The sequence below is a fragment of the Ovis aries genome, chromosome 4 (assembly GCF_016772045.2).
Source record: "Ovis aries strain OAR_USU_Benz2616 breed Rambouillet chromosome 4, ARS-UI_Ramb_v3.0, whole genome shotgun sequence".
Classification (NCBI taxonomy): domain Eukaryota; kingdom Metazoa; phylum Chordata; class Mammalia; order Artiodactyla; family Bovidae; genus Ovis; species Ovis aries.
In genome coordinates this window covers 104,977,578-105,002,871 of record NC_056057.1, presented here as the reverse complement: position 1 = coordinate 105,002,871, position 25,294 = coordinate 104,977,578, and the positions used below count along the sequence as shown (strand labels likewise).

The 25,294-nt window shown below is 38.9% G+C and overlaps 1 protein-coding gene across 3 annotated transcripts in view; it reads left to right on the top strand.

Annotated features, from left to right (window-relative positions):
• The window catches only part of KDM7A (lysine demethylase 7A), a 75,910-nt gene that overhangs the window by 26,924 nt on the left and 23,692 nt on the right, over positions 1-25,294 (top strand). Inside the window, exons 2-7 of one of the 3 annotated variants that reach the window (XM_015095405.4) lie at positions 8,475-8,560; positions 14,539-14,656; positions 18,614-18,774; positions 20,598-20,739; positions 21,031-21,217; positions 22,174-22,336. In XM_015095405.4, coding sequence (XP_014950891.2) covers positions 8,475-8,560; positions 14,539-14,656; positions 18,614-18,774; positions 20,598-20,739; positions 21,031-21,217; positions 22,174-22,336 — 857 coding nt within the window. Of the gene's footprint in view, positions 1-8,474; positions 8,561-14,538; positions 14,657-15,330; positions 15,414-18,613; positions 18,775-20,597; positions 20,740-21,030; positions 21,218-22,173; positions 22,337-25,294 lie in introns of those variants that run through there. The other 2 variants (XM_042248916.2, XM_060414895.1) reach the window with 2 other exon arrangements.

Sequence of the window (25,294 nt, the reverse complement as noted above, 5' to 3'; positions counted from 1 at the left end):
TACTTTTAGTTTTTGGAATGTGAGAGTTGGGCTATAAAGAAAGCTGAGTGCTGAAGAATTGATGCTTTTGAACTGTGGTGTTGGAGAAGACTTGAGAGTCCCTTGGACTGCAAGGAGATTAAAGCAGTCAATCCTAAAGGAAATCAGTTTCGAATATTCATTGGAAGGACTGATGCTGAAGCTGAAACTCCAATACTCTGGCCACCTCATGGGAAGAACTGACTCATTTGAAAAGACCCTGATGTGGGAAGGATTGAAGGCGGGAGGAGAAGGGGACGACAGAGGATGAGCTGGTTGGATGGCATCACTGACTCAATGGATGTGAGTTTACTCTGGGAGTTGGTGATGGACAGGGACACCTGGTGTGCTGCAGTCCATGGGGTCACAAAGAGTTGGACACGACTGTACTGAACTGAGAAATCATCAGTCAAAAATACACAAAGGCATTTATGAAATAAAGATTTTTTAATCCTATAGCTGCAGATGTGGAATTTAAATTTCTCATTAAATTAATTATTAAAACATACATGAAGGCAGTAATGTATATACTGATGGCATAGTTCTTAATTCTTTCCTTTACTAAGGACATTTCTGAGCATACCTTTATATAATTGTTTCTGTTTATCCTTTATCATCATGACAAGTTTTTTCTCCCCCAGGATGATTTACAAAGTTCTTACTAAATTCTCAAATAACAATCATTTTGGGATGGCACTTATTTGTTCTTTTACTGGTTATAAATAGAAGTATAGTCTATCACCATGAAATAGCAAATCTGCTGGGCACTGTTTGCATTACAGCTTTCCTTAGCCACTATAGACACACCCCACACATAGCTGGACAAACCGAAAGTAGATTGCTAAAGAGTAGAACAGCATAGTAAGCCCCATAAATAGGAACAGGTTCCATTCCAAGAGTGGATTCGTAAGTACAGTTTGTTTGCAAGTCCGATAAAGTTAGCCTAGGTACCCAGCTAACACAGTTGGCTACACAGCACTGTACTGTAATATGTTTATAATACTTTTCACACAAATAATACATAAAAGCTAAACATAAAAAATAAACATTTTTAATCTTATAGTACCTTGGAAAGTATAGTAGTACTTTTCTTTCTGATAGTTCAGTTGGTAAAGAATCCGCCTGCAAAGCAGGAGACCCCATTTCAATTCCTGGGTTGGAAAAACCCGCTGGAGATGGTTTAGGCTACCACTCCATATTCTTGGGCTTCCCTTGTGGCTCAGCTGGTAAAGAATCCACCCGCAATGAGGGAGACGCAGGTTCTGTCCCTGGGTTGGGAAGATGCCCTGGAGGAGGAAACAGCTGTCCACTCTAGTATTCTGTCCTGGAGAATTCCATGGACTGTCTAGTCCATCAGATCACAAAGAGTCGGACACGACTGAGCCACTTTCACAAAGATCCTTTATTTACTATTTATATCGCCGCCTTTATGCACTCAGGTGTCAGGCAGTGACAAGCAGAACAAGCATGCTTTCTGCACTCTAGGGGTAAATAGTGTAACGTGAATTATATTTGATGTGTGCGTTTCACACATTCATCCTGGAGCAAGTTTTATTAGAAGCATACCAACAGGGTTTTCAGTTTTTTGAAGGGTGTGTTTTGTATCAGTGAGCTCATCTCTTGGTTCTTCAGTCCCTCTTATTTTCCTGTCGTGTTCTTTGTTCAGTTCCTTTTTTTTTTTTTTAAAGCTTTATTTATTTATTTGACTGCACCAGGTCTTAATTGCAGCTCATGGGATCTCGTTCCCTGACCAGGGGTCAAACCCTAGCCCACTGCATTGGGAGCATGAAGTCTTAGCCACTGGACCACCAAGAAATCCCTGTTCAATTCCTTTTTATATTGTCTTCTTCCCTCACCCTTGGTAACTTGAATGTTCTTAGTTAGCTGGTTGGAAATAACTCAGGAAACCGATAGGACGGTTGGAAGGATGAGCCGACTATTAAAAGTAGAAAGAGTGTCACATTTTTTCTGAGATTATTATGAACTGAAAGAATTTGGTTCAGTATGCACTTCATTCAAAATCCTTGTTAAATATAGTTAAGCACAAAATATGCCAGTAAATAGCTTTGATGTGTCAAAAATAAAATCTTCAATGTCATGCTCAACTTGTAAGGAAAAGCACTTAATTTTATGAACACAGTTTATATGTCAGCAAGAGAATAACAGGAGTTGGTTTTTTCTAAACCAAAGATTTAATTAAAAATTACCAGTTTGATTTTCAGTGAAAATATTTCATACATGCAAATTACACATTTTTGCTTTAGCTGATACCTGATAATAATGTATCTTAGGGTTAAAACTCCGGAGACGGCGATGGCAACCCACTCCAGTACTCTTGCCTGGAAAATCCCATGGATGGAGGAGCCTGGTGGGCTGCAGTCCATGGGGTCGCGAAGAGTCGGACATGACTGAGCGGCTTCACTTTCACTTTTCACTTTCATGCATTGGAGAAGGAAATGGCAACCCACTCCAGTGTTCTTGCCTGGAGAATCCCAGGGACGGGGGAGCCTGGTGGGCTGCCGTCTATGGGGTCACACAGAATCGGACATGACTGAAGCAACTTAGCAGCAGCAGGGTTAAAACACTGCATAAAACATAATTTAGATGCGAAAATGACTGTTGGCATTTTAGTATAGTTCTAGCAGGAATGTCAACCTATTAAGCCAGTATCAATAAGCAAAATAAGGTTTTTGGACCTGCAGAACAGTTTCATTCTAAATATTCTGTTTATTAACTTAATTAATTTGCTAAACTTTGAGGGAGATACTGTCATTTCCATCCTTAGAGTGAGACAACACACAAGGAAAGTTACCCAAAGTCTATACATAGTTCAGAATTTTAACATAGGTAGACTGACTCCAGAGAACTCAACCATCAAAATGTAATTAAAAATTGAAAAAGAATTATCTTCTTTTTCCTTTTAAGAATGGCCATTTGAGTGTCTAATGTGTACAAAAAATATTAAGCCTAATCATAAGGCCAAGTTTCCTGTGTGGGCTCAGACCTCATAGGTAATAAGCCCAGAGCTGTATGAGCTGTGATTGGTACCTAATAGAAGCATAATAATGTTATGGTAATGGTTACTGTTTATTAATGTATTTACTGTACCATTGCTTATTATGTGCTAAGCCATATGCATTACATATTTACCTGCATTGTCCTGTTTAGTCCTAGGGGAACTCCTGCTCAGAGGAATTGAAAAAGTTGCTCAAAGTCCAAACTACTGGAGCTAGAAATCAAATCGGTTTTCCTGATTCCAAAATCTGTGCATGCCACTCAAGCCAATTGACCCCTATTTTTCTGATGGCTTGAAACTGGACTGGGTAGTCCTTGCCTGGCTTATAGCTGTCCCAAGGCCTCAGCTGACTCCAGAGTTATATGAAAGGAAATATGAAGAGCAGGTTATAAACCACCCTCTCTATTCCTGGAGTTAATCAATCTCAAAGGCCACTCCCCAGCCCCTTTGGTGATATTACTGGAGGTTTGGGGGCTTGCACAATGGATCACTCAGTCCTTTATGGAGAAGCTGTAAAAATTACTTTGGGGTAGAAGGGTGAACTTTTGAAACACAGGTGAAAACTTGCAATGAAGCAAAATTTTAAATGAATGAATTTCATTACTGCATGCTCCTACCATCTAAGGAAGGATGAGAAAGCTACTAATTCATATATTGAAAGATCATCCCCCCCCTCCTTTTTTTTTTTTTAATAGACTGTGTTGCCTTTAGTTCCTATACCAAATTCTTCAGAAATTCAAGCTGGACTTTATTTTTTTAACTTGCTTGTAACTTTGCCACAATGGATTGATTTTCAGATAACTTTTCAGCAGAGTTAATAATCATCAAAAATTTACTGGGATCGTCATGTTGAGAGGGCACTATAAGTGATCCTGGGAGAAGTCTGAGCTCAAGTCAGGAAGTCAGGTGTGTAAAACAGCTCAGTGTTAGATATCCATGAGTGGAGATGTGTGTGAGTAAAGCGTTGCAGAACTTTCTGTGGGGTGATCAAGTGAAGTTTCACCAAGGAGAGTGCTGTAAGATTGCTTGGTGAGGAATGGGGAGAGGATTTGAAGCAAGAGGAATATCTAATGAAGTCTGCTGGCAGGAAGATCTTTAAAAATTAGGCCTCTAACTCTTCTAACATTGAGAGGAAGGAATATAAATGGGAGCATTATCCAGGAGGAAAAAAAAGAGTGTTTGGCAGATCCCAGGGAATCCTGGTTAGTCATTAATTCAATTGTGTTCTTGTCAAGTGTCACACACACACACACAAAAAGCCAGCTAAGCAACAATTTCAGAAGGTTAAGACAAGAGAAAGTGCTAAAGTTGTCACTGTCCCACTTACCAAAAGGCATGGAGACTGTTCTATAGATGGAAGCTAGTCAGCAAAGGTCAGGCTGTCACCCCACAGGAAGGCACCCCCCTCCACACACACACTCACAGTAGTCTAAGAAACATTGCATATGTTGCCATTAGGAAAAAATGGAGCAGTTTGTATATGAAGGAAAGTTTTTTAAGAGAAATGGAGTGGGAGACTAAAGGAGATTGAAAGTTAGAAAGTTGGCTTTCAGAGGCTGCATCTTACGTGTCCTACTGCATGTACTCAACACATCTGTTAAAGCTGTAGGGACTTAGAAAAGTGAAAGTGTTAGTCGCTCAGTCATGTCTTTCTTCTTTGCGACCCCAAGGACTGTATGTAGGCTGCCAGTCTCCTCTGTCCATGGAACTTTCCAGGCAAGAATACTGGTGTGGATAGCCATTCCTTTCTCCAGGGGATCTTCCCGACCCAGGAATCGAACCCTGGTCTCCTGCATTGCAGGCGAGCCACCAGGGAAACCTTTGTGACTAGAATTCTGTTAATGGGGGCTGAGGGGTGGGGGTTATCCTTCCTTCTGAGAGAGGAAACTGAAACGTATGTAATAGTTCCTTTTAGATCTACTTAAAGATCTGAAGTAACGTTCTTGGTTTAGGGATATTTAACTTTAATGTTTAATTTGATTTTTTTAAAAAAATTAATTAATTTATTTGGGAAGTCCCGAAAGTACTTTCATGTTACTTGCTTAGGAGTTTTATAAGAATCCTTTAGTAAGCATTAGTAATATAGATTTAGTAAGTATCTTTGTCTTAATTTTCTAAGGAATTTTGTTTGCATTTTAATCAGAAGTAAATGTCCTGCTCCTTTTTAAACGGTCATGTGGGTTTTCCTTTTAACCTGTTTAATGTGGCAAATTTCAAGATTAAATTTTTTTAGCGTTAAAACCACCTTGCATTCCTGAGATAGACCAAACTTGGTATTTCCAAATGAGAGTGGCTTATAATTTTTCTTTCTTGTATCATCTTTTCTAAGTTTTAATATCAAGGTCATGTTATCATAAAATGAGTTAGAAAGTAAGTCCTTTTTTTCTACTTGCTGGTGCAAATTTATAATATTGAAATTATTTATTTCCTTAATACTTAATAGAACTTTCTTGTGAACCCATCTGGGCCTGGGATTTTTTTGAGGGTGGGATAATTTTTAATGTTATAGGTAACAACTTTAGGACTATGCACATATTTTTTTCTTTGTGACTCAGGTTTGCCTGTCTTATATTTTCTAATCTTTTAGCATAAAATCATTCATAATACCCTCTTTTACATTTAGTATCGATGGAATCTATAGTTTTCTCCCTCTTTTCCTTCCTACCACTGTTATTTATGTTTTATCTCATTTTTCATAAGCTTGCCAGAGGTTTGACAATTTTATGTCTTTTCAAAGGATCCATTTTTGGCTACAGTGCTCTATTGTACGTTTGTTTCCTGTGTCATCAATTCTGCCCTTTTAGTTTTCCTTCTGTCTGTGTGTTTAAGGTTTATTTTGCTATTCTTTTTGTTACTATTTGAGGTAGATTTTACTGCTTCATTAATTTTAACCTTTTTCCTGTAATGCATATATTTAAAGTTATATATTCCTGTTTACAAGTTCTGCATTTGACACATTTTGTTATGTAGCATTTTCATTACTGTTCAGCTCAAAATAATTTTTAGAGTTTTGTTATGATTTATCTTTTTATTTGGCTTATTTATGATATTATTTCTTAATTTCTAAACACATGAAGATTTTCTAGTTGCCTTTTTTGTCATTGCTTTCTCTCTTAACTGAACTGTGGCCAGAGGATTTCTGATTTCACACCTGCAGACCTGACTGTGGCCCAGCGTGTGGCTGCTGTTAAGAATGGCCCACGTGTGCTTGAGAGGGAGGCTGTGTTCTACGGATGTTGGGTGTAGGGTTCTATAAATGTTCATTAGGCCATGTTTTTTTAAATTCTGCAGTTCAAACCTTGTATGTTTCATAGATTGTGTTTTGCCTATGTATTCTATCAGAAATATTGCTCTACTTTTCTTGGCTTTTCCATTTTTCTTGCATCTCAGAGTTGTCTGTGACCATCTTCTTTCTGCCAGAAGTACATCCACTGGCATTTTCTTTACTGTGGGTTGGATGGAGGTGAACTGTTTTGGTTGTACAACTTTTTTCCTCCCCCCTCCTTCTTGAAACACATTTTAACGGAGTATTGAATGCTCAGTTAATAGCCATTATAGGTTAGTAGATAGTTTCTTTAAGCACATGTAAGGTATTCTAATGTGTTCCAATTTTCATTATTTCTTTGAGAAGTCTCATCTTTGCACGTAATCTGTGAAATTTCCCAACTTTTGTTTTCTGCAGATTTACTGTGATGTGAGTTGACTTTTTATTCATCCTGCTTGGGATGTGTTGGGTTTCTTAAATCTGGAGATCAGTGTCTCATTATTTCTGCAAATTTGTAGCTGTTAGCTCATGATATTGCTTCTGCCCCTGTTCTCTCTATTTTACCTTCTGAGGCTCTGGTTAAATGTATGTTACATTTTCATTTTATCCTTCATGGTTCTCACACTCTTGTTTGTATTTCCTGTCATCTCATTCTCTTTGCTGCATTCTGAATAATGTGACCACCATCCATTTCACTGATTTTCTCTTTCACTGTATCACCTATCAACCGATACCCCCAAATTCTGTGTTAGTACTGCTTTGGCTCTTTCAGGTACTAGTTGTGGTTGTGTTTTTGTTCTGAAACTTTTGGGGAATACAAATGTGTAAAATTTTACCCTAATAAATTACTTAAAAAGTGAGCAAAGCTGCTGTGGTCTTTCATTGATGAACCACTCCTATGCTCAAGATGTTACGATATAGTTTTCCGAGTTCCTAGTTCCCTCAATCTTTATTTAAATGCTGCTGCTGTATACTCCATGGAATAGAGTATTCCAGATACAACGCCTCACACTAATTTAACTGGTTAATTAGGGGTATGAGACCTAATGCAGAATTGTTAGGACTCAGTGGGCTCACCATGTCAGTGATGTTACCCAAATTTGCTAGCCACTCTGGCTGATGACGACCATATTTTACAGTTAGGTGTTTTAATCTACCCAGGAAAGGGAGGCAGAGAGAAGAGATCCAAGAGAGAGGGTTTGTGAGCTCTCTGGTGTTACTTCTTAAAAAGACAGTAATCCTGTTGGATTAAGGCCCCCTCCTTATGACCTCACTGAACCCTTATTACTTCTTTAGAGGCCCTATCTCCAAAACATAGTCACACCAGGGTTTACAGCTTCAGCATGTGAATTTTGGAAGGACACAAACACATTGAGTCCATAGCAGGTAGCATTTACATAATGGTTGAGGGTCTTACGGTTTATGTTATAATTACTTATAACATTATAAATAAAATATATATTTATAAAATAAAATATACTTATTATGTTATAAATATGTTATACTTCTGATGTCTCTACTGCTGCTAATAGTGAATTTGGGTATATAGTGGTATATTTGGGTATATTCTCAAATATACCCAAATAGTGGTATATTTGGGTATATTCTCCCCCACAGTTATTCAGCAAATATGCAGAGAAAGGAGGCTTCCCTGGTAGCTCAGCTGGCAAAGAATCTACCTGCAATGCAGGAGACCCCAGTTTGATTCCTGGGTGGGGAAGATCCGCTAGAGAAGGGATCGGCTACCCACTCCAATATTCTTGGGTTTCTGTGGTGGCTGAGCTGGTTAAGAATCGGCCTTCACTGCAGGAGAGCTGGGTTCGATCCCTGGGTTGGGAAGATCCCCTGGCGAATGGAAAGGCTACCCACTCCAGTATGCAGAAGTGAAATGAAGAGAGTCGCTCAGTCCTGTCCGACTCTTTGTGACCCTGTGGACTCTAGCCTACCAGCCTCCTCTGTCCATGGGATTTTCCAGGCAAGAGTACTGGAGTGGGTTGCCATTTCTCCAGTATGCAGAGAAGAGAATAAAATTTATTCTTACACGAGTTTCTGTACTCTTCAAAATGCGTTGGTGAGATTGTTGTACTTTTCTTAGCTAAATTCTAACCGATCTATTATAGTTAAGTAAAGATTTTTACCTTATTTATATGCTGGCCTTGTATTTCTTTCCCTTAGCTGTGTTGGAGTAGAAGAACATCATGCCGTTGACATTGACCTGTATCACTGTCCCAACTGTGCACTTCTACATGGTTCCTCCTTGAGTAAGTACTGGAAGCTTAAATCAAAACTGGAGTTTAGAACTTAATATATACATGACAATACTTAATGATACTCTGACTAGTTATGTTATACCCACCAAGAACTATAAGAAAGATTTTTCTGAAGATACTGGGAGTGCAGTTTTTGTTTGAATTATTAACTTATTTAACAAGTCAAAGCATTAAGTGAGAAAACCACTATTGTTCTTAATTGCCAGTGCAAAGCTCCATACTCAAAATACATATTTTTCAAAGCTTTCAACTTGAGAAGTGAAATAAAGTAAACTTTTTCTGATTCTGGCTGTTTTTCTCTCTCAATGTTTTTTTTTAAAAAGGATTGTAACTAGACTTACTGTGGTGATCATTCTGAAATGTGTAGAAATACTGAATCACTATGTTGTGTACAAGAAACTAACACAGTGTTGTTGGCCATTTATGTTTCAAAGACAAAGGCTCATAAAAAAAGAGAACAGATTTGTGGTTACCAGGGGCAGGGGTGGGGGGTGGGGGGCAAGAGTGGATCAAGGTGATCAAAAAGTACAAACTTCCAGCTATAAGATAAATAAGTACTAGGGCTGTACAACATATAAATATGATTCAGCACAGCTGTATGTTCTTTGTGAAAGTTGTTAAGAAAGTGGATCCTAAGAGTTCTCATCACAGGAAAAAAAATTTTTTTCTGTTTATTTTCTGTCTACATGAGATGATGGATAGTCATTAAACTTACTGTGGTCATCATGAAATGAGGCATGTCAGTCAGACCATTATGTTGTATAACTTAAATTTATTCATTGCTGTATGTAAGTTATATCCCAATAAAACTGAAAGAAGAAGAAAAAATCAGTACTATTTGGGACAGTGTATAGGATAAGACTTTAATGCACACGTACAGTACACTTGGAGGAAAAAATTAGGGCACTGACATGCTAAGGTATTACTTCTGTTGTCCGAATTAGGTCCTGCTGTTGAGTATGGCCTAGAGTCCTGTCCTGCTGTCCTCTGTGATGAAAGCAACCTTCCAACCGTCCTTGTCCTGTCCCAAGGACAGAGGCCAGACCAGCTCTCTGCCCGCATTGTCCTTTCTGAGGGCTGAGGGCTTGGGCAGGGAAGCCACATGTCTTCTGGAGTGCACCAGGGCACATAGGAAAGGAGGCAGCGGCTGTTCAGTCGCTTAGTTGTGTCTGGCTCTCTGTGACCCCACGCACTGTTGCACGCCAGGTTTCCCATCCTTCACTATCTTCTGGAGCTTGCTCAAACTCATGTCCATTGAGTCGATGGTGCCTTCCAACCATCTCATCCTCTGTCGTCCCCTTTGTTGTTAGCCTCTTACAAATGCTTCAGAATATATTGGAACATTAGTTATCGTACAAATGTGAGAGCAGAGAAGTGATTTTAAAAAGGCTTTGGGATATATTATAACTATTCTCCTAAAAATTTAGACTGCATACTAGCATTTTTGTGTTCCTAAAACTAAAGGGGAAAACTGTAGACTTAATCATTTTAGAATTGTACACACTTGGGTCAGACGTGGGTAACATAGACAATCTCTTTTTGAATTCAGTTTTTCCATAGTACTTTTTTAAAATAGAAATTGTGTTCTCTGGTTATAGACAAGTGATTTTCAAAAGCAACTTAGTAGCAACTGACTGCTTATCTGTTCTGTTAGAAATATTAACCCTTTACCTAGTTTCTAAGAGATTTAGCAATTTAAGCTGTGTAAATGTATTGAATCTTTTTTTTTGTAAAATACAGATTATCCTTTTTGTTGTTTCTGCAGTATAAAATTTGAGGTTAGCAAATTGGTTGAACATGTATAATCAGTTGTTACATGCATAATTGACTAATTTATTGTCACAATTAAAAGGTATTTACTCATCTGTTTGGCTGCAGCGGGTCTTAGTTGCAGCCTGCATGCTCTCTTTGTGGCGTAGGCTCAGTAACTGCAGCGCAGGCTCTCTAGTTGTGACATGTGGTCTTGGTTGCCCCACACATGTGGGATCTTGATTCCCCAACCAGGGATCGCACCCATGTTCCCAGTAATGGAAGGCTGGTTCTTAACCACTGGACCACCAGGGAAGTCCCATAAATGTTTATAAAGTTTCATATTATGTAGTGCTGAAGTATGTAGTATATAACTTGAAGTAATTATTGACCAAGTGTAATTCTTGGAGGAAATAAATAATACTGGCTTGTTATATCAAGAAGAGAAACAGAACTGAAATGTAAGTTTCAATTTGGAATTTTAGTAAATAACCCCCAAATGAAATAATTTGAATTTAATTTCTATGAAATGTTATATGGACTACTATGAATCAGAATAATGTAGTATTTAAAACACTGTTCCATGTAATGCACTCTTATTTTCTTTTTTCCTGTGTGATTTAATTTTTTTAAAAGCTTGTCATGCTCACTAAATTGATTTCACAATCCATAATGGATCATGAAGCTACGCTTTGAATAACAGTGCTTCAAAGGGGAGCCCATTGACTATTACCTGCCCCTTCATATTCTTCTCATCCTCGAATAACATAAGATGAGGCATGGACTGTCTTCTGGGCGAAAAGTCTGACTCTAAGTAGCCATAAGGAAAATACTCCGGATCCAGCAGTCCGTTTTATCCCGCTTTAAGGTTCCATCGCCCCACCCCTCACCCTCACACCTAGTTTGGGTAATCCCTTTTGGACATTTTCTGTCTTGCTCTTAAGCCTCTCTTACTTGCTACCAAAGATGTTCTATTTCTTTCAGAGTTCCCCAGGAATCCTTAATACAGATTCCATTTAGACAGTAAAATATTCATTAATACGGTGAATTTAGACTTTACCTTCTTAATGGGAATTAAGAATTGTGTTCAAGGACCAGTCTCAAAAAACCCAGCCCAATACTTAAACACATATTCTCAGTGCTCCTCAGGCACATGCAATCCAAATGCAAAATGTTCTCTCCTTTCCCTATGACCACTATTAAAATATTCTTTCGCTGGCCTCCTTCCTTTAAGAAATTCAGTCAGCTCCTGCAGTGACTGGTTTGATGTGTTGGTCCAACATATATTGGTCCAACAGGACATTGTAGCCTTCTGTTAACATCCTGCAAGTCAACACATTTAAAAGGAAAGAAAAGTAGTTGGCAGCTGATTGATTGCCCCAGACACTGTGCTGAGAAGTACTGCTAATAGATTTGTTATCTACTTTGATATTTGTAACACCTTGATGTGAGAAAAATGATATTACTAGGTCTTTGATGTAGCTGTTTGGCAGAGCTGGAGTTTGAATCCATAGCTGTCCAATCCCAATCTGTTTTAATTTTAATCTGTTATGCCAAAATGAAAATTAAAACAATGTAACATCATTATTAACTTTCAAATGGGCAGTTTGTTCTTTTTCTTTTTTCCCTTCCTCCCTCTTTCCCACTGTTGGCCAGGTTGCTTATATATATTGGTGAGAATGGCTTACCTACCACTTTTTGGGAGGCAGTTTTGTAGTATGTAGCCAGAAACAGATTTATGTATATAAATATTAATTTCATCTTTGTTTAAAGATGCATCTTCATTTACATCTTAAAATTCTAGGCTGCCTTTAAATTGTTTTTGAACATTAAATAAGGAGAAAATGCCCATGATAGTAAAGATAAGCATAAACATTATGATCCCAGCTGAAAATAAAATGGGGTTATATATCTGTTTATATGTAAGCAAAAAGCCTGGAATGAAATACCTTTGAATCATGTACCTTTGGTTTGTTTGTTTGTTTTGTTTTTTGACTGTGTAGCGAGGCTTGTGGGATCTTAGTTCCCCAACCAGGGACGGAATTAGGGCCCACAGCAGTGAAAGCACAGAGTCCTAACCACTGGATCGCCAGGGAATTCCCTAGAAGTGATTTTAAGTGAGGAAAAAAGAACACACACACACACACACACACGAAGGTTGCTTTAATGGTCTTTTCTAGGAAGGTTGCTTAATGATTGTCAGTTTTTTTCCACGAGGTTTTTTTAAAAAATGGGACTTACTGTCTTCCATTTGAGGATCTGACTGCCATGTTACTTGGGAATCTTGTTTGAGACTTAGATACGAAGGAACCTGATTTCTACCCCTATTGATTATTTATGTGTGGCTTGTCCTTATCCTTATGAGGATCCAGCAGTATTTTATTATTATGATCTTTGTAAGGTGAAGGGTTTGAAATAACTTAGACTCATAGAGTTGTCACCCCTGCCAGGGTTTTATTATGAAAATGTTCAAATATCCAGGAAAAGTTGAAAGAATATTACCTCTAAACCCACCATCTAGATTCCACTATCAACATTTCACGTTACTTGTTTATCTCATATCTGTCCACTAACTATCCCACTGTACATTGCCCATCTTATTTTTTTATTCCATCTAAGTAAATTTTAGACATCAATACATTTCCTGGGCTTCCCTGGTGGCTCAGATGGTAAAGAATCCACCTGCAATGAGGGCTGCTGCTGCTGCTAAGTCGCTTCAGTCGTGTCCGACTCTGTGCAGTGACAGAGACCTGGGTTTAATCCCTGGATTGGGAAGATCCCCTGGAGAAGGGAACGGCTACCTGCTCCAGTATTCTGACCTGGAGAATTCCATGGACTGTAGAGACCATGGGCTCTCAAAGAGTCAGACATAACTGAATGACTTTCACTCACTCACACACATTTCCCAGAATTACGGAAGTTTTATGCTTAAAAGTGATTAAAAAAAAAAAAAAGATGTAAAACTGAAATCTTACCTTGATGCCACACAAAAGATGTGCAAGTGGTTCCACCCTGATGAAAAGAGGAATGAATGAGATCCAGAGCTCCAACCTCAGTCTCTTCTCCATCTTCCCTTTTATTAAGGGTTCTGCAGCACACTCTGAAAAATAGAACATTTCCCCTTCATTTCCACATCGAGGACACTGTACCCAGACATGTTGCAGAGTAAGTTGGGGCTTCCCAGCTGGTACCAGTGGTAAAGAGTCTGCCTGCCAGTGAAGGGGCTGCAGGTTCAGTCCCTGAGTCGGGAAGATGTCCTATCGGAGGATATGGCATCCCACTCCAGTGTTCTTGCCCGGAATGTTCCATGGACAGAGGAGCCTAGTGGGCTCCAGTTCATGGGGTTGCAAAAGAATCAGACACGGCTAAGTAACTGAGCATGCACACACATGTGCAGAGGAAGTTGTGACTAAACTAGGAGTCAAAGCCAGGTGTCCTGATTTCGTCTGCTGCGCCTGCTCGAGTCTTAGCCTCCCAGAGCTGTCGACTCACAGGATCTGAGCGTTAGAATGAGCCCTCCGGTACTGATTCTGTCATCTCACTTGTCCTCCTTATGTTATGATGCTGTTCCTGTGTCAGTGTAACCATGCTTATTTTGGGAATAAATCTTGACGTAAAAGAGAAGTGACTGTGCTGTTAAAATAGATTTCTGATGTGAGATCAAAGGCCCAGTCCTGAGAGACTGATTTGGATGATCTATAAAAATCATGTTATGACCTAATGTTCTAGTGACAGTCAAGATTTTAAATAGTAGTAAGGTTTAGAGTCTGTATAAGTATGGGTATTATAAAAGGCTCAATCTGCTAATTTGAATTCCTTGGTTTAATTTTAAAATAATTTTTGAAGTAGAAAGATTTAAGGGACTTCCTTGGTGGTCCACTGGTTAAGATTCCGAGGTTCCATTGCAGGGGGTGTGGGTTCGAATCCTGGTCGGGGAATTAATATCCTGCATGCTGTGAGACGTAGCCAAAATAATGATAATGATAGTAGACTACTATCATTAGTAGTAGAAGGATTTTTAAAACCCCTCAGTTAACTGCCTATAGTTGCAGCATGGCATAAAGTAAATTTTACTTCTTCAACCTTAGAAATACATTTTAAAATGTGAGTTATTATTGTACTTCACAATTGTTTCTGATTATGTAGACTATAATGATAGAAAGTATGTGGTTCCACCAGTTACAGAGATGTTTTCTTCTTTTAATCTTCTCAAAATCCAGTGAAAAAGAGGAGGAACTGGCACAGGCATGACTACACAGAAATTGATGATGGTTCCAAACCAGTGCAGGCTGGAACTAGAACTTTCGTGAAGGAACTACGTTCTCGAGTCTTCCCAAGGTACGGAAACCTGTTGTGACCAGAAACACTTAAGAACGTTACCTAGCTTGGTCCTTGCGTTGTCCGCCGGCTGCTTCTCTCTCTCCCTTTGCCTCACCTCCTCCTCTTTTCACGCTCTGTTTTCCCTTATGTTTTCTGATCTGTCTCCACCCTACTTCTGCCAGAAGTCCTCACAGCCATTGCTCAGCCTCTGGTGGCAGCAAGACTAGGTTTTTGTTTTTAAATTTTTATTTTTTTAAGATAATGTATTTGAGTTATATGGCTTAAGAGAAGAGCGTCAAAAGCATTATGCAGCATTTAACCATGCTAATTTAGATCATTTCCTACTCACTGCCTGACATCTATTTAAAGTGATAATGCTTAATAGGCTTTTTACATGGGATCACATCCAGGCTTGTTAAAAAGGGGAAGTACAATTTAAATTTCAATCACAATATCACCTGCAGCTTATTATGGAATTATTTTAGATCCTGTAAGTATAAAACCCTGCTCACTCTTTGTAATCTTGAGGATTCCTGGCCATTCCCCTTCCTTAAACAGAAGCATAAATGATAAGTGGCTTCTGTTGGCTCCCACAGGTAACAGAGGAAAAAATATGAAACACAGTGATTTCCATGTGCTTTTTGTGATATTAAAGGCCCTGTTCTCAAATATTTTCTTTTATCAGTATCAAAGTCATTGGAGAAATGTCTATTTTCATTGATTGATTTGGAGCCCAAGTTTTCAGCCAGTGTCTCTCGGCTGGCTTCAGAGACTTGTGAGTTCCCTAAAACTGTATAAACTATTTATTGTTGATGTATGAATGTGAATTTTTCAGGGAGAGGGGGCATAGCTTTCATTTTTTTAAATAGGTTTGTAACCCAAAAGAGTAGTGTCAAAAATCCTGGCCCAGCGATTCCTGTGGCTTCTCTGCCAAAGTGTTAAACACAACAAGTTAAATACAGATTACAGAGATGATCACAAATGTCCACACTGTACTTATCATTAATTAAAGGTCTTGGTTTTATTTTGTGTAACTCCATAAACCTCCACAGGCAGAGTGACAATAGTTAACTAAATCACACATATTCAATGGGATTAGCATAGAAATGTGTAAAATAAAGTGAATGGGTTATCTTCTCCACCCTTATTTTAAGACTTAAAGTTTTTTTGGATCCTTTTTTAATGTAAATGATAATTTTTAAAAACAGTTATGTGTACAGATGTGTGATGTGTATACACTTCTAATTTTAAAAGGCAACATGGGGTTATGTTACACATATGTTGTGCAACTTGCTTTGTTTTTTTACTGTTATATTTAATAGATACCCTCCGTATATATACATAAGTTTATCTCACTCTTTAACTGCTGTGTAGTGTGCAATAGTGTGTGTGTGTGTGTGTCTGTACCATATATACGTACCACAGTTTACTTAACTAGCCCACTATGGTATAGTGTCCAGTTTTCTTTCTCTTGTAAGTAATCATGTACCTGTGTTTTTAAGAACTTGAACCTAAATATTTTTGATCACTTTGGTGGAGTAAAACACCAAACATTTAAGATGAAGGAGTACAAGAGAATTTAAGATTTTCCTGTAGATTGGAGTTTAAGGAATTGTTAAATTCTCAGAGGCTGAGGAAGAAGGAACACTTGGGAATATTTATAGGGAAAATAAAAGGCAGTACAGAACTCAGTGAGTCAGGTAAAGAAGCTCTAAGCCTTCTATTTACATGACTGTCCAAGAAAAGTCTGTCTGGATTTTTTTAAGGCGTTAAACTGACCTACTATTACTGAGAAGGTGGGGTGATCTGAGCTCAGTAATTCAGAGACCTAGTTTCTCCTGTTATCTCCTTGACAGCTAGGCTACAGATGACATCAAGATAGCTAAGATCTGATTGTAAAAAAGGAAACTGTTGTGTTTAACCTATGATGCAAATGATGCCCTTAACTTTCAATGTATAGAAGCTGCAATTCTGTGAACATTTGAAATATAAAATTGAGACTATCCATTTTTAGAGATCTCTGATTTATGGTTAGGGAACAGTCAACAAACTGGAAAATTCTTAAAGAGATGGGAATACCAGACCACGTGACCTGCCTCCTGAGAAATCTCTATGCAGGTCAAGAAGCAACAGTTAGAACCAGACATGGAAAAATGGACTGGTCCCAAATTGGGAAAGGAGTGGGCCAAGGCAGACTGTTGTCACCCTGCTTATTTAACTTCAGTGCAGAGTACATCATGTGAAATTCCGGGCTGGATGAAGCACAAGCTGGAATCAAGATTGCAGGGAGAAATATCAATAACTTCACATATGCAGATGACAGCACCCTTATGGCAGAAAACTAAGAGGAACTAAAGGGCCTCTTGATGAAAGTGAAAGAGGAGAGTGAAAAAACTGGCTTAAAACTCAACATTAAAAAAACAAAGATCATGGCATCCAGTCCTATCACTTCATGGCATAGATGGGAAAACAGTGGAAACAGTGAGAGACTTTATTATCTTGGGCTCCAAAATCACAGCAGGTGGTGACTGCAGCCATGAGATTAAAAGACACTTGCTCCTTGGAAGAAAACTATGACCAACCTAGACAGCATATTAAAAGGAGAGACATTACTTTGCTGACAAAGGTCCATCTAGTCAAGGCTGTGGTTTTTCCAGTAGTCATGAATGAATGTGAGAGCTGGACCATAAAGAAGGCTGAGTGCCAAAGAATTGATGCTTTTGAACTGTGGTGTTGGAGAAGACCCTTGAGAGTCCCTTGGAGAGCATGGAGATCAAATCAGTCAATCCTAAAGGAAATCAATCCTGAATATTCATTGGAAGGACTGATGTTGAAGCTGAAGCTCCAATACTTTGGCCTTCTGATGCAAAGAACTGACTCACTGGAAAAGACCCTGATGCTGGGAAAGGCTGAAGGCAGGAAGAGAAGGGGACGACAGAGGATGAGCTGGTTGGATGGCATCACTGACTCAGTGGACATGAGTTTGAGCAAGCTCCGGGAGTTGTTGATGGACAGGGAAGCCTGGCATGCTGCAGTTCATGGAGTAGCAAAGAGTTGGACACAACTGAGTGACTGAACTGAGCTAAACTGAGGGGACAGTGAAAAGGGACAGACAGACCACACTTGAGTGTAATGCCTAGAACAGGTTAGTCACTAAAGAATGCAGCCAGAAGTTCAGCAACCCGTTTTTAGTGGCTTAAGGTGACTAACGTATTAAAACTTATTAAATACTGAGGATAATGACCTTTTAAATCAGGAATTCTCAACTGGGGCATTTGGACGTTGTCTCAATGAGTAGGGACTATGGATGCTAGTCATCCTCCAGTGTGCAGGAAAGCATGAATTGTTCTATGTCCCGGGAGACTTTATGATGTCTAATAAATATTTGTGTAGAATTTTATAGCAAGATAAAACATGATCTGTTTTTACTTATCCTAACCAGCTCCTATTGTATTGTACTCCCTCCCTTTTGCTCTTGGCTGGTTTTCTGTGTAGCATGTGTTGAGTTACTTCTAATCTGTTACTTCTTTTAAATCTAACCATTCATTACGACTGTTTGTAGGCGTCCCGTTATTCTGTTATTCTGTTAGGGAAGCCTGGCATGCTGCAGTCCATGGGGTGGCAAAGAGTAGGACATGATTGAGTGACTGAACTGAACTGTTATTGTTATCTTTTCTAGTGTTGTTTACCTGAATATTTACATATTGAAATCCATATTTTGCTATAATTTGTTTTTTCTCTTGTTATAGTTAAGGCATTTTATATAATTCACATATATTTTTCCAATTGTATGTAGGATACTAAAAGGAGCTTTATAAAACATGAGTTATAAAAAGGAAAATTAGGTATGAGATAGGTTGAGAACCACTGATTCAGGTAATAATAGAGCATATGAATTAATCCATTACCAGATTTTTTTTTTTTTTAGCTGAACTGATCAGCAAAGATGACATTTTACTCTTGTATTTTCTTTAGTGCCGATGAAATCATTGTAAAGATGCATGGCAGCCAGCTGACACAAAGGTACCTGGAGAAACACGGATTTGAAGTCCCTATAATGGTCCCCAAATTAGATGATCTGGGACTCAGGCTCCCGCCACCAACTTTTTCTGTCATGGATGTGGAACGTTATGTAGGTACGAACTGGATTCCGTTAATTGCTTGGGAAAACACGGTAAAAAATAAAGTTGATATCCTAAAATACTAAAAATTGAATGAAGAGATGTTAGTTTAGTTCAGTTTCTGGGTCAGGAAAAGTGAAATGCCACGTCATGTACTTTGAAAACTTTTTTCTCAGTAGACCTACTTTCAGAAAGACAGAAGGGAGCATTCTGTACAGTCTCCTCCTGTTGCTTTATTTGTTTTTTGCCATCAAACTTCCTGATACTTGCTAGGAAAAATTATTACAGAGGGGTAGCTACAGATATGAAAAAGAAGTCTTTGGGAAACTGGGTGAGTTCTAGACCTTGGTAGCAGCATTCAGGTACAAGTTTTCTGGATCCTGCTTTAGTAACCTCCTGCTGCCTAGAAAAAGAGAAGCTTATTTTCAAACCTAGTTTTACTTCAATGACTTGATACTGCCTTTTAATGATGTCTGGACTTAATGTTTGATTTTGAGTCCCAGAAAGGTCTAAGAAACAAGGTAGAAGACCCTTTATCTGTTGCATTATTGTTGACATTTTCAGGCACTTCTTTCGTTCTCATGAGGGTGTTGAGAGAGAAAGCTGACTCTCTGTAGATCTCATTCCTTGTCAGCAAAGTAGATAAAGATTATTTGAGGATTAGATCTCAAGTCTGTCTTGACTCAAACTGTCTATTCTTTATGTTATCTTCTGAGCCTGAAATAATCTGAGAATTTGTCCCTTTATCTATCCATTGGTTGACATTGCCAATTGTTTCACCGAGGAAATCCAGTTAAATTGCCTCACTTCACATTCAGCTTAGTTTTGAACTATTTGATAAATTAGATGAGGCTGAGGTTTCACGTAAACCTGTTTGTATAGATAACATTGTAAGATAAATGGCTAGTGTAATAAAAGTGTAGGTAAAATGTTCACACTACTTGATAGCTAACTTTTTTAATACTGTAAAATGCTTCAATTAACAGGATTGTTTTGCCTCCTAAATATAAATAGTCTATTTGACTTTCTTAGCTTGTTTAAAGTTACATTCAGGTAAGAAACGGGTACTTGTTTCCTGTTTCAGATTAAGCATTGCTGTATTTTGAATTTCACCTTATCCTGTCAGACACTGTAAAGCTAACTGGTTTTTAGGGTGATTCAGTGTTGTGCCTACAGTACCTCATGGTTTTATCGGAAAATTGTAAATTAATCCCACTTCAAAACTCATCTCACAAACAATAATATGCACTGATTTTTGCTTCATTTTTTCCTTGAAGCAGAATATTAGGAGAGCAGACACTACCAGGCAAGCAGAAATTGTTTGTCCTGGTTAATTTGTTCACTAATTCCCCAATGACTGATTGGTTTCTCAAAATGATGGACTCAGAATCTTAAGTGTTAAAGAAGTAAAAGGGAAAAGTCTGTGTCCACATTTTGTGTAGAATTATTAATTATAATTTTGATTTTACCAGGAATTAACAGCCAGAACAGGTGGCTCAGTTTTTACCTACCAGTGTAATATGCGCTTCTGTCATAGGATGCACAAGAAATCGTTGTTGTATGGAAAGCTTTGTAAACACATAAATTTTTACACTCAGTGTTAATTATGCAGCTCTGTCTTAATTGCTTTATTCTTTCAAAAATTGTTCGTTTGTTCAGAAGTTCCAGTTGGACTTAAAAAGTAAGGATATAGGAAGAGTCTTTGTCTAAGCTATGTAGTTCTTATAGATGGCTTAATTATCATGTGCAGTAAATATGGTCTTTAAAAATTTTTTGTTTAGGGCATCTATTGGTGAAACTCTTAAGCACAATAATAAGGCTATGATTGTTCTCTGCAGGTGGTGACAAAGTAATAGATGTCATTGATGTGGCAAGGCAGGCAGACAGCAAAATGACGCTTCACAATTACGTGAAATACTTCACGAATCCCAGCAGACCAAAAGTGTTAAACGTGATCAGCCTTGAATTTTCAGATACAAAGTGAGTAGTTCTGGGTGTTTTGATTCAGCTCTGTGAGTGTTAGCTCGATGTAGTTAAATGATGCATTTACTTTAGTAAGAAACATAATTGTGACTCCTAAAGTGGTCCAGAGATACAGCTATGTTGTTGTACATTTTGCTTTGGCATGTTCAAACTTGAAGTATTCTTGTTAGCCTTGAGTTCCAGTTAATTTCTTGGTTGGGGTTGAGATGGGAGGTGCAGTTTTAAGAAGTTTTAATTTGCATGATGTGTGTGTGTGTGTGTGTGTGTCTGTTGTTTTTTTTTTTAAAGGATGTCTGAATTGGTGGAGGTTCCTGATATAGCCAGAAAACTTTCCTGGGTGGAAAATTATTGGCCAGATGATTCAGTCTTTCCCAAGCCATTTGTTCAGAAATACTGCTTAATGGGAGTTCAAGACAGCTACACAGATTTCCACATTGATTTTGGTGGGACTTCAGTTTGGTACCATGTCCTCTGGGTAAGCTTGGCGTATTTCTTTGTTCACTTAACCGCAAAAACATATAGTCTTCTTCCCTCTAGTCAACCCGTAAATCAGATACCTGAGAAGGAGCAAAATTATAGTAATAATTGCTTCTGATCTTAAGGTCAGACTAAAGACAGCTAGTTGGATAAGTCAGGAATGCCCATAAAATTATGAATTCTCCTTGAGAGCATATATTCACCTTGTTTTAACTAGAACTGTGCAGTAGCCATTCAGCACATGGGGCTAAATTTAAATCATGAAACATAATGTCAAATTCAGCTCGTCATTTGTACTAACCACATCTCAAGTGCTCAGTAGCCACTTAGGGCTTTATGTCCACTGTATCGCGTAGCACAGATAGGAAACATTTCCATCGTCACAGAAAGTTCTTTTGGACAGTGTTGCTCTAGAACCAGATCTTTGTCTAAACCACGTGCCTGTGCATCAGCACCGCTCTGGACTCTGTTTGATGCTGTGCCTCGAGCTCCTCTTCCTTTGCTTCATGAGAAAGCAGAGGGTCAGTTTACTAAAGAAAGTCTGTTCATAAGTCTTTAAAAACAGCTGTAGCGTTATAGGTCTTAGGAGAAAGGGCAGAGTTTGCAGAGATGACTCTGTAACCTGGAGCCCGTTAACATGTATTTACTTCTACACCTTGAACATGAGATCAGTAGGATGCTTGTGATTCTTTACCCTCCTTTCCTGTAACTGTTTCTCCATCACGACTTTACTGACTCCTTGTCTTATTGGGAGGGGGAGCGTTAGTACCTGTGGAGATGCTTATTAAAGGCAGTAGCTATTGGTCAGGCATGTGAAATATGTCTTTCTGAGCTTAAGAAATCTGATAATTATCTAATTTAATTTAGAACATTGTATTGGGAAATTGCATCAATATAGGCCACCCTGAGAATGGCATTTCCTTTTTCAAAAATAGTGTGATTACTTCCTCCTAGGGCGAGAAGGTTTTTTATTTGATAAAGCCAACAGATGACAATTTGGCCCTCTATGAATCTTGGAGTTCATCTGTGACCCAGAGTGAAGTGTTCTTTGGAGATAAGGTGGATAAATGCTACAAATGTGTGGTAAAGCAGGGACATACCTTATTTGTTCCTACAGGTAAGGTTTTAATCCCATCCCTACTCCCCATAGCGATTGCTCATCACAGAGTCCTGCTTTTGATTGGAACCTCTGAGTTTAACAGAGTTTAACCTCTGAGTTTAACTGAGTTTAACCTCTGAGTTTGGAAAGTGGCTTTGCATAACCTGAGAGATGATTCTTATGTTGAGCTTTTCACGTCCTTGTCCCTTGGAGGGTTTCTCTTGTGGTTCAACTTGTTTTGGCATTGTGTTTTGTGTCATTTGCCTTCATTTTTATTTTGAAAAATTCACATACCTTAATACACACCCTTTAAAAGTGTGCAATTCAGTGGTTTTTAGTAGATTAACAGAACTGTGCAACCCTCTCCCTAATTCTAGAACATTTCATCACCTCAAAAAGAAACCCTGTGCCAGTTAGCAGACACTCCCCATTCCCCCTCCTCTCAGCCCCTGGTAACCTCTAATTTTCTTTTGGCTCTGGATTTGCCTGTTTTGGACATTTCATATATAATAGGTGACCTTTTGTATCCAGCTTCTTTTAGTTGGCATCATGTTTACTAGACTTATCCATGTTGTATCTCTTATCAGTGTTTCATTGCTTTTTATGGCCGAGTAATATTCCGCTGCATGGATGTTTCACATTTCGTTTATCCCCTCATCAGTTGATGGACATTTTGGTTGGCTCCACTTTTTGGCTGTTATGAATAGTGCTGCTTTGAACATTTGTGTGATAGTTTTTGTGTGGAGGTTTGTTTTCATTTCCCTTGGGTTTATACCTAGTAGTGGAATTGCTGGGTCATACAGTTTAATGATGTTTAACTTTTTGAGGAACTGCCAAACTGTTTTCCTAACGGCTCTACCATTTTATGTTCCTGCCAACAATGTACAGGTATTTCAATTTCTCCACATCGTCACCACCACTGTGCTTATCTTTATTTTTGACATTCTAGTAGGTGTGAAGTACTAGTATCTCATTGTGGTTTTAATTTGTGTTTCCTTAGTGAGTAACGATGCTAAACATTTTTCATACTGGCTGTTTGTATGTCTTCTTTGGAGAAATGTCTGTTAAATCCTTTGCCCATTTTTAAGTTGGGCTGTCTTTTTATCGCTGAGTGGTAAGAATTCTTTATATATTCTGAATAGACCCTTTTCAGATATATGATTTGCAATGTTTTCTCTCATTCTGTGGGTTGTCTTTTCACTTTCTTGATAATGTTCTTTGCACAAAATTTTAAAATTTTGATGAAATTCCCTTCAGTTTTTAACTGGTCAGCTCTGCGCTGATGTTGAAGGCCAAGTCTGCTGTAGGAGTCTGGGCTGCTATCCTGGGATAATTAGGAGGCAAATGAGTATGTTCTGAGGGAGCCTAGGAAGGGATTGAGTATCAGCCTTAGTTATAGCCTCAAGAATAGGCATTAGGTGTATCATCTTGAGAGGTGACTGAATGCAGGGCATGGATTCTTCTGCAGGCCAGTGGTTCTGAGAGTTGTGTTCTTCTGATTTGGGTGACCTTAATGGCTGCAGAGTTTGCAAGGATCTGTTACAGGCCCTGCTTTCTTACTTTGGCTGTGGAGTATATAATAAGTATGTGTTGAATAAATGAATGAGTAAATGCCTAGAACTACCAGAATTGATAAAATCTAGATACCTATCAATATTTTCACTGTGAATGGGCTAAGCCCCTCCCTTAAGGACCCCCAAAGCTCCTTTTTGTAGTAAATAGTTTGTTATATCTGTTTTAAAATCTTAAACTCAAATTTATCATCAATATGACCTCCAGCACCAATAATTCCCTTCCCCCAATTGATGTAATAATCTAATTAGGTTATAAAGAAATTAGAAGTAATTTATAATAAAATATTATTTTGCAATGTCCCTGCTCGGGCACAGCAACATTGGAAGTAGGGTGATGCACAGGCCAGCTAAGCAGTACAGGTCTATAGCATTGGTGTGGATTAATGGTTCTCAAACTCCACAGACCCTCAGAGTCACCTGGAGGGCTTATTAAAACACAGAGCATGTGTGCCTGCTCAGTCCTGTCCAACTCTTTGCGACCGTGTGGACTGTAGCCCACTGGGCTCCTTTGACCATGAGATTCTCCAGGCAAGAATACTGGAGTGGGTTGCCAGGCCCTCCTCCAGGGGATCTTCCCACTCCTGGGATCAAACTTGCATCTCTTGCATCTCCTGCATTGGGAGGTGGGTTCTTTACCACTAGCGCCACCTGGGAAGCCCAAAACACAGAGCGCTGGGCCTTAACCCAGTGGTTCTGATTCAGCAGCTCTGGGATGGGCCTGAAAATTTGCATTTCTAATAAGTTTGCAGCTGAGGCTGATGCTGCTGGTCTGGGGACCACATTTGAAGAACCACTGCTATAGATAGTGTGGGGTTTTTTTTTTTCCCCAAGGTATTTGGCAACTGATAAATTTTCTTCAGTGTACAGGCTACCTGGTTGTGTTCCTAGAAAATCGTGCTGAAACCTTGCAAAAGATGCTCTGTTTCATATTAATGGAGCCATCGTTTCTGGGCTCAGTCAGTGACAGATTCTGTACCTGTCTGAATGCCCAGCAGATATTTGAAAGGCCTGGCTCAGGCAGGACAGTTTCTTGCTGTGTGGCACTGTCCTGCCTGTTGCACCCTGCCTCCTGCTCGCAAGATGACAGTGGTGCTTCCTGATCCTTGTGACAGCCCCACCCACCCTGCCCCGAACTCTCCAGACCACGCTCTGCTGGCAGCGCTTCCCCCACTGAGAACCACTGATTACAGAATTTGAAGCCAACACAGACTTCAAATTTGTGATTTCAGGGTCAAGCTCAAGACTTTGTGCCTTTGAGCACACAAATGGCCACCACTTGAAATCCAGTCTTCTTGGCCTTTTTAGATACTATATCACAGAACAGTGGCGAATCAAATTATGAAAAGTATAAAGAAAATGGAATCCGTCTATTTTAACAGTCAATTTTTCCATGCAAATGTAT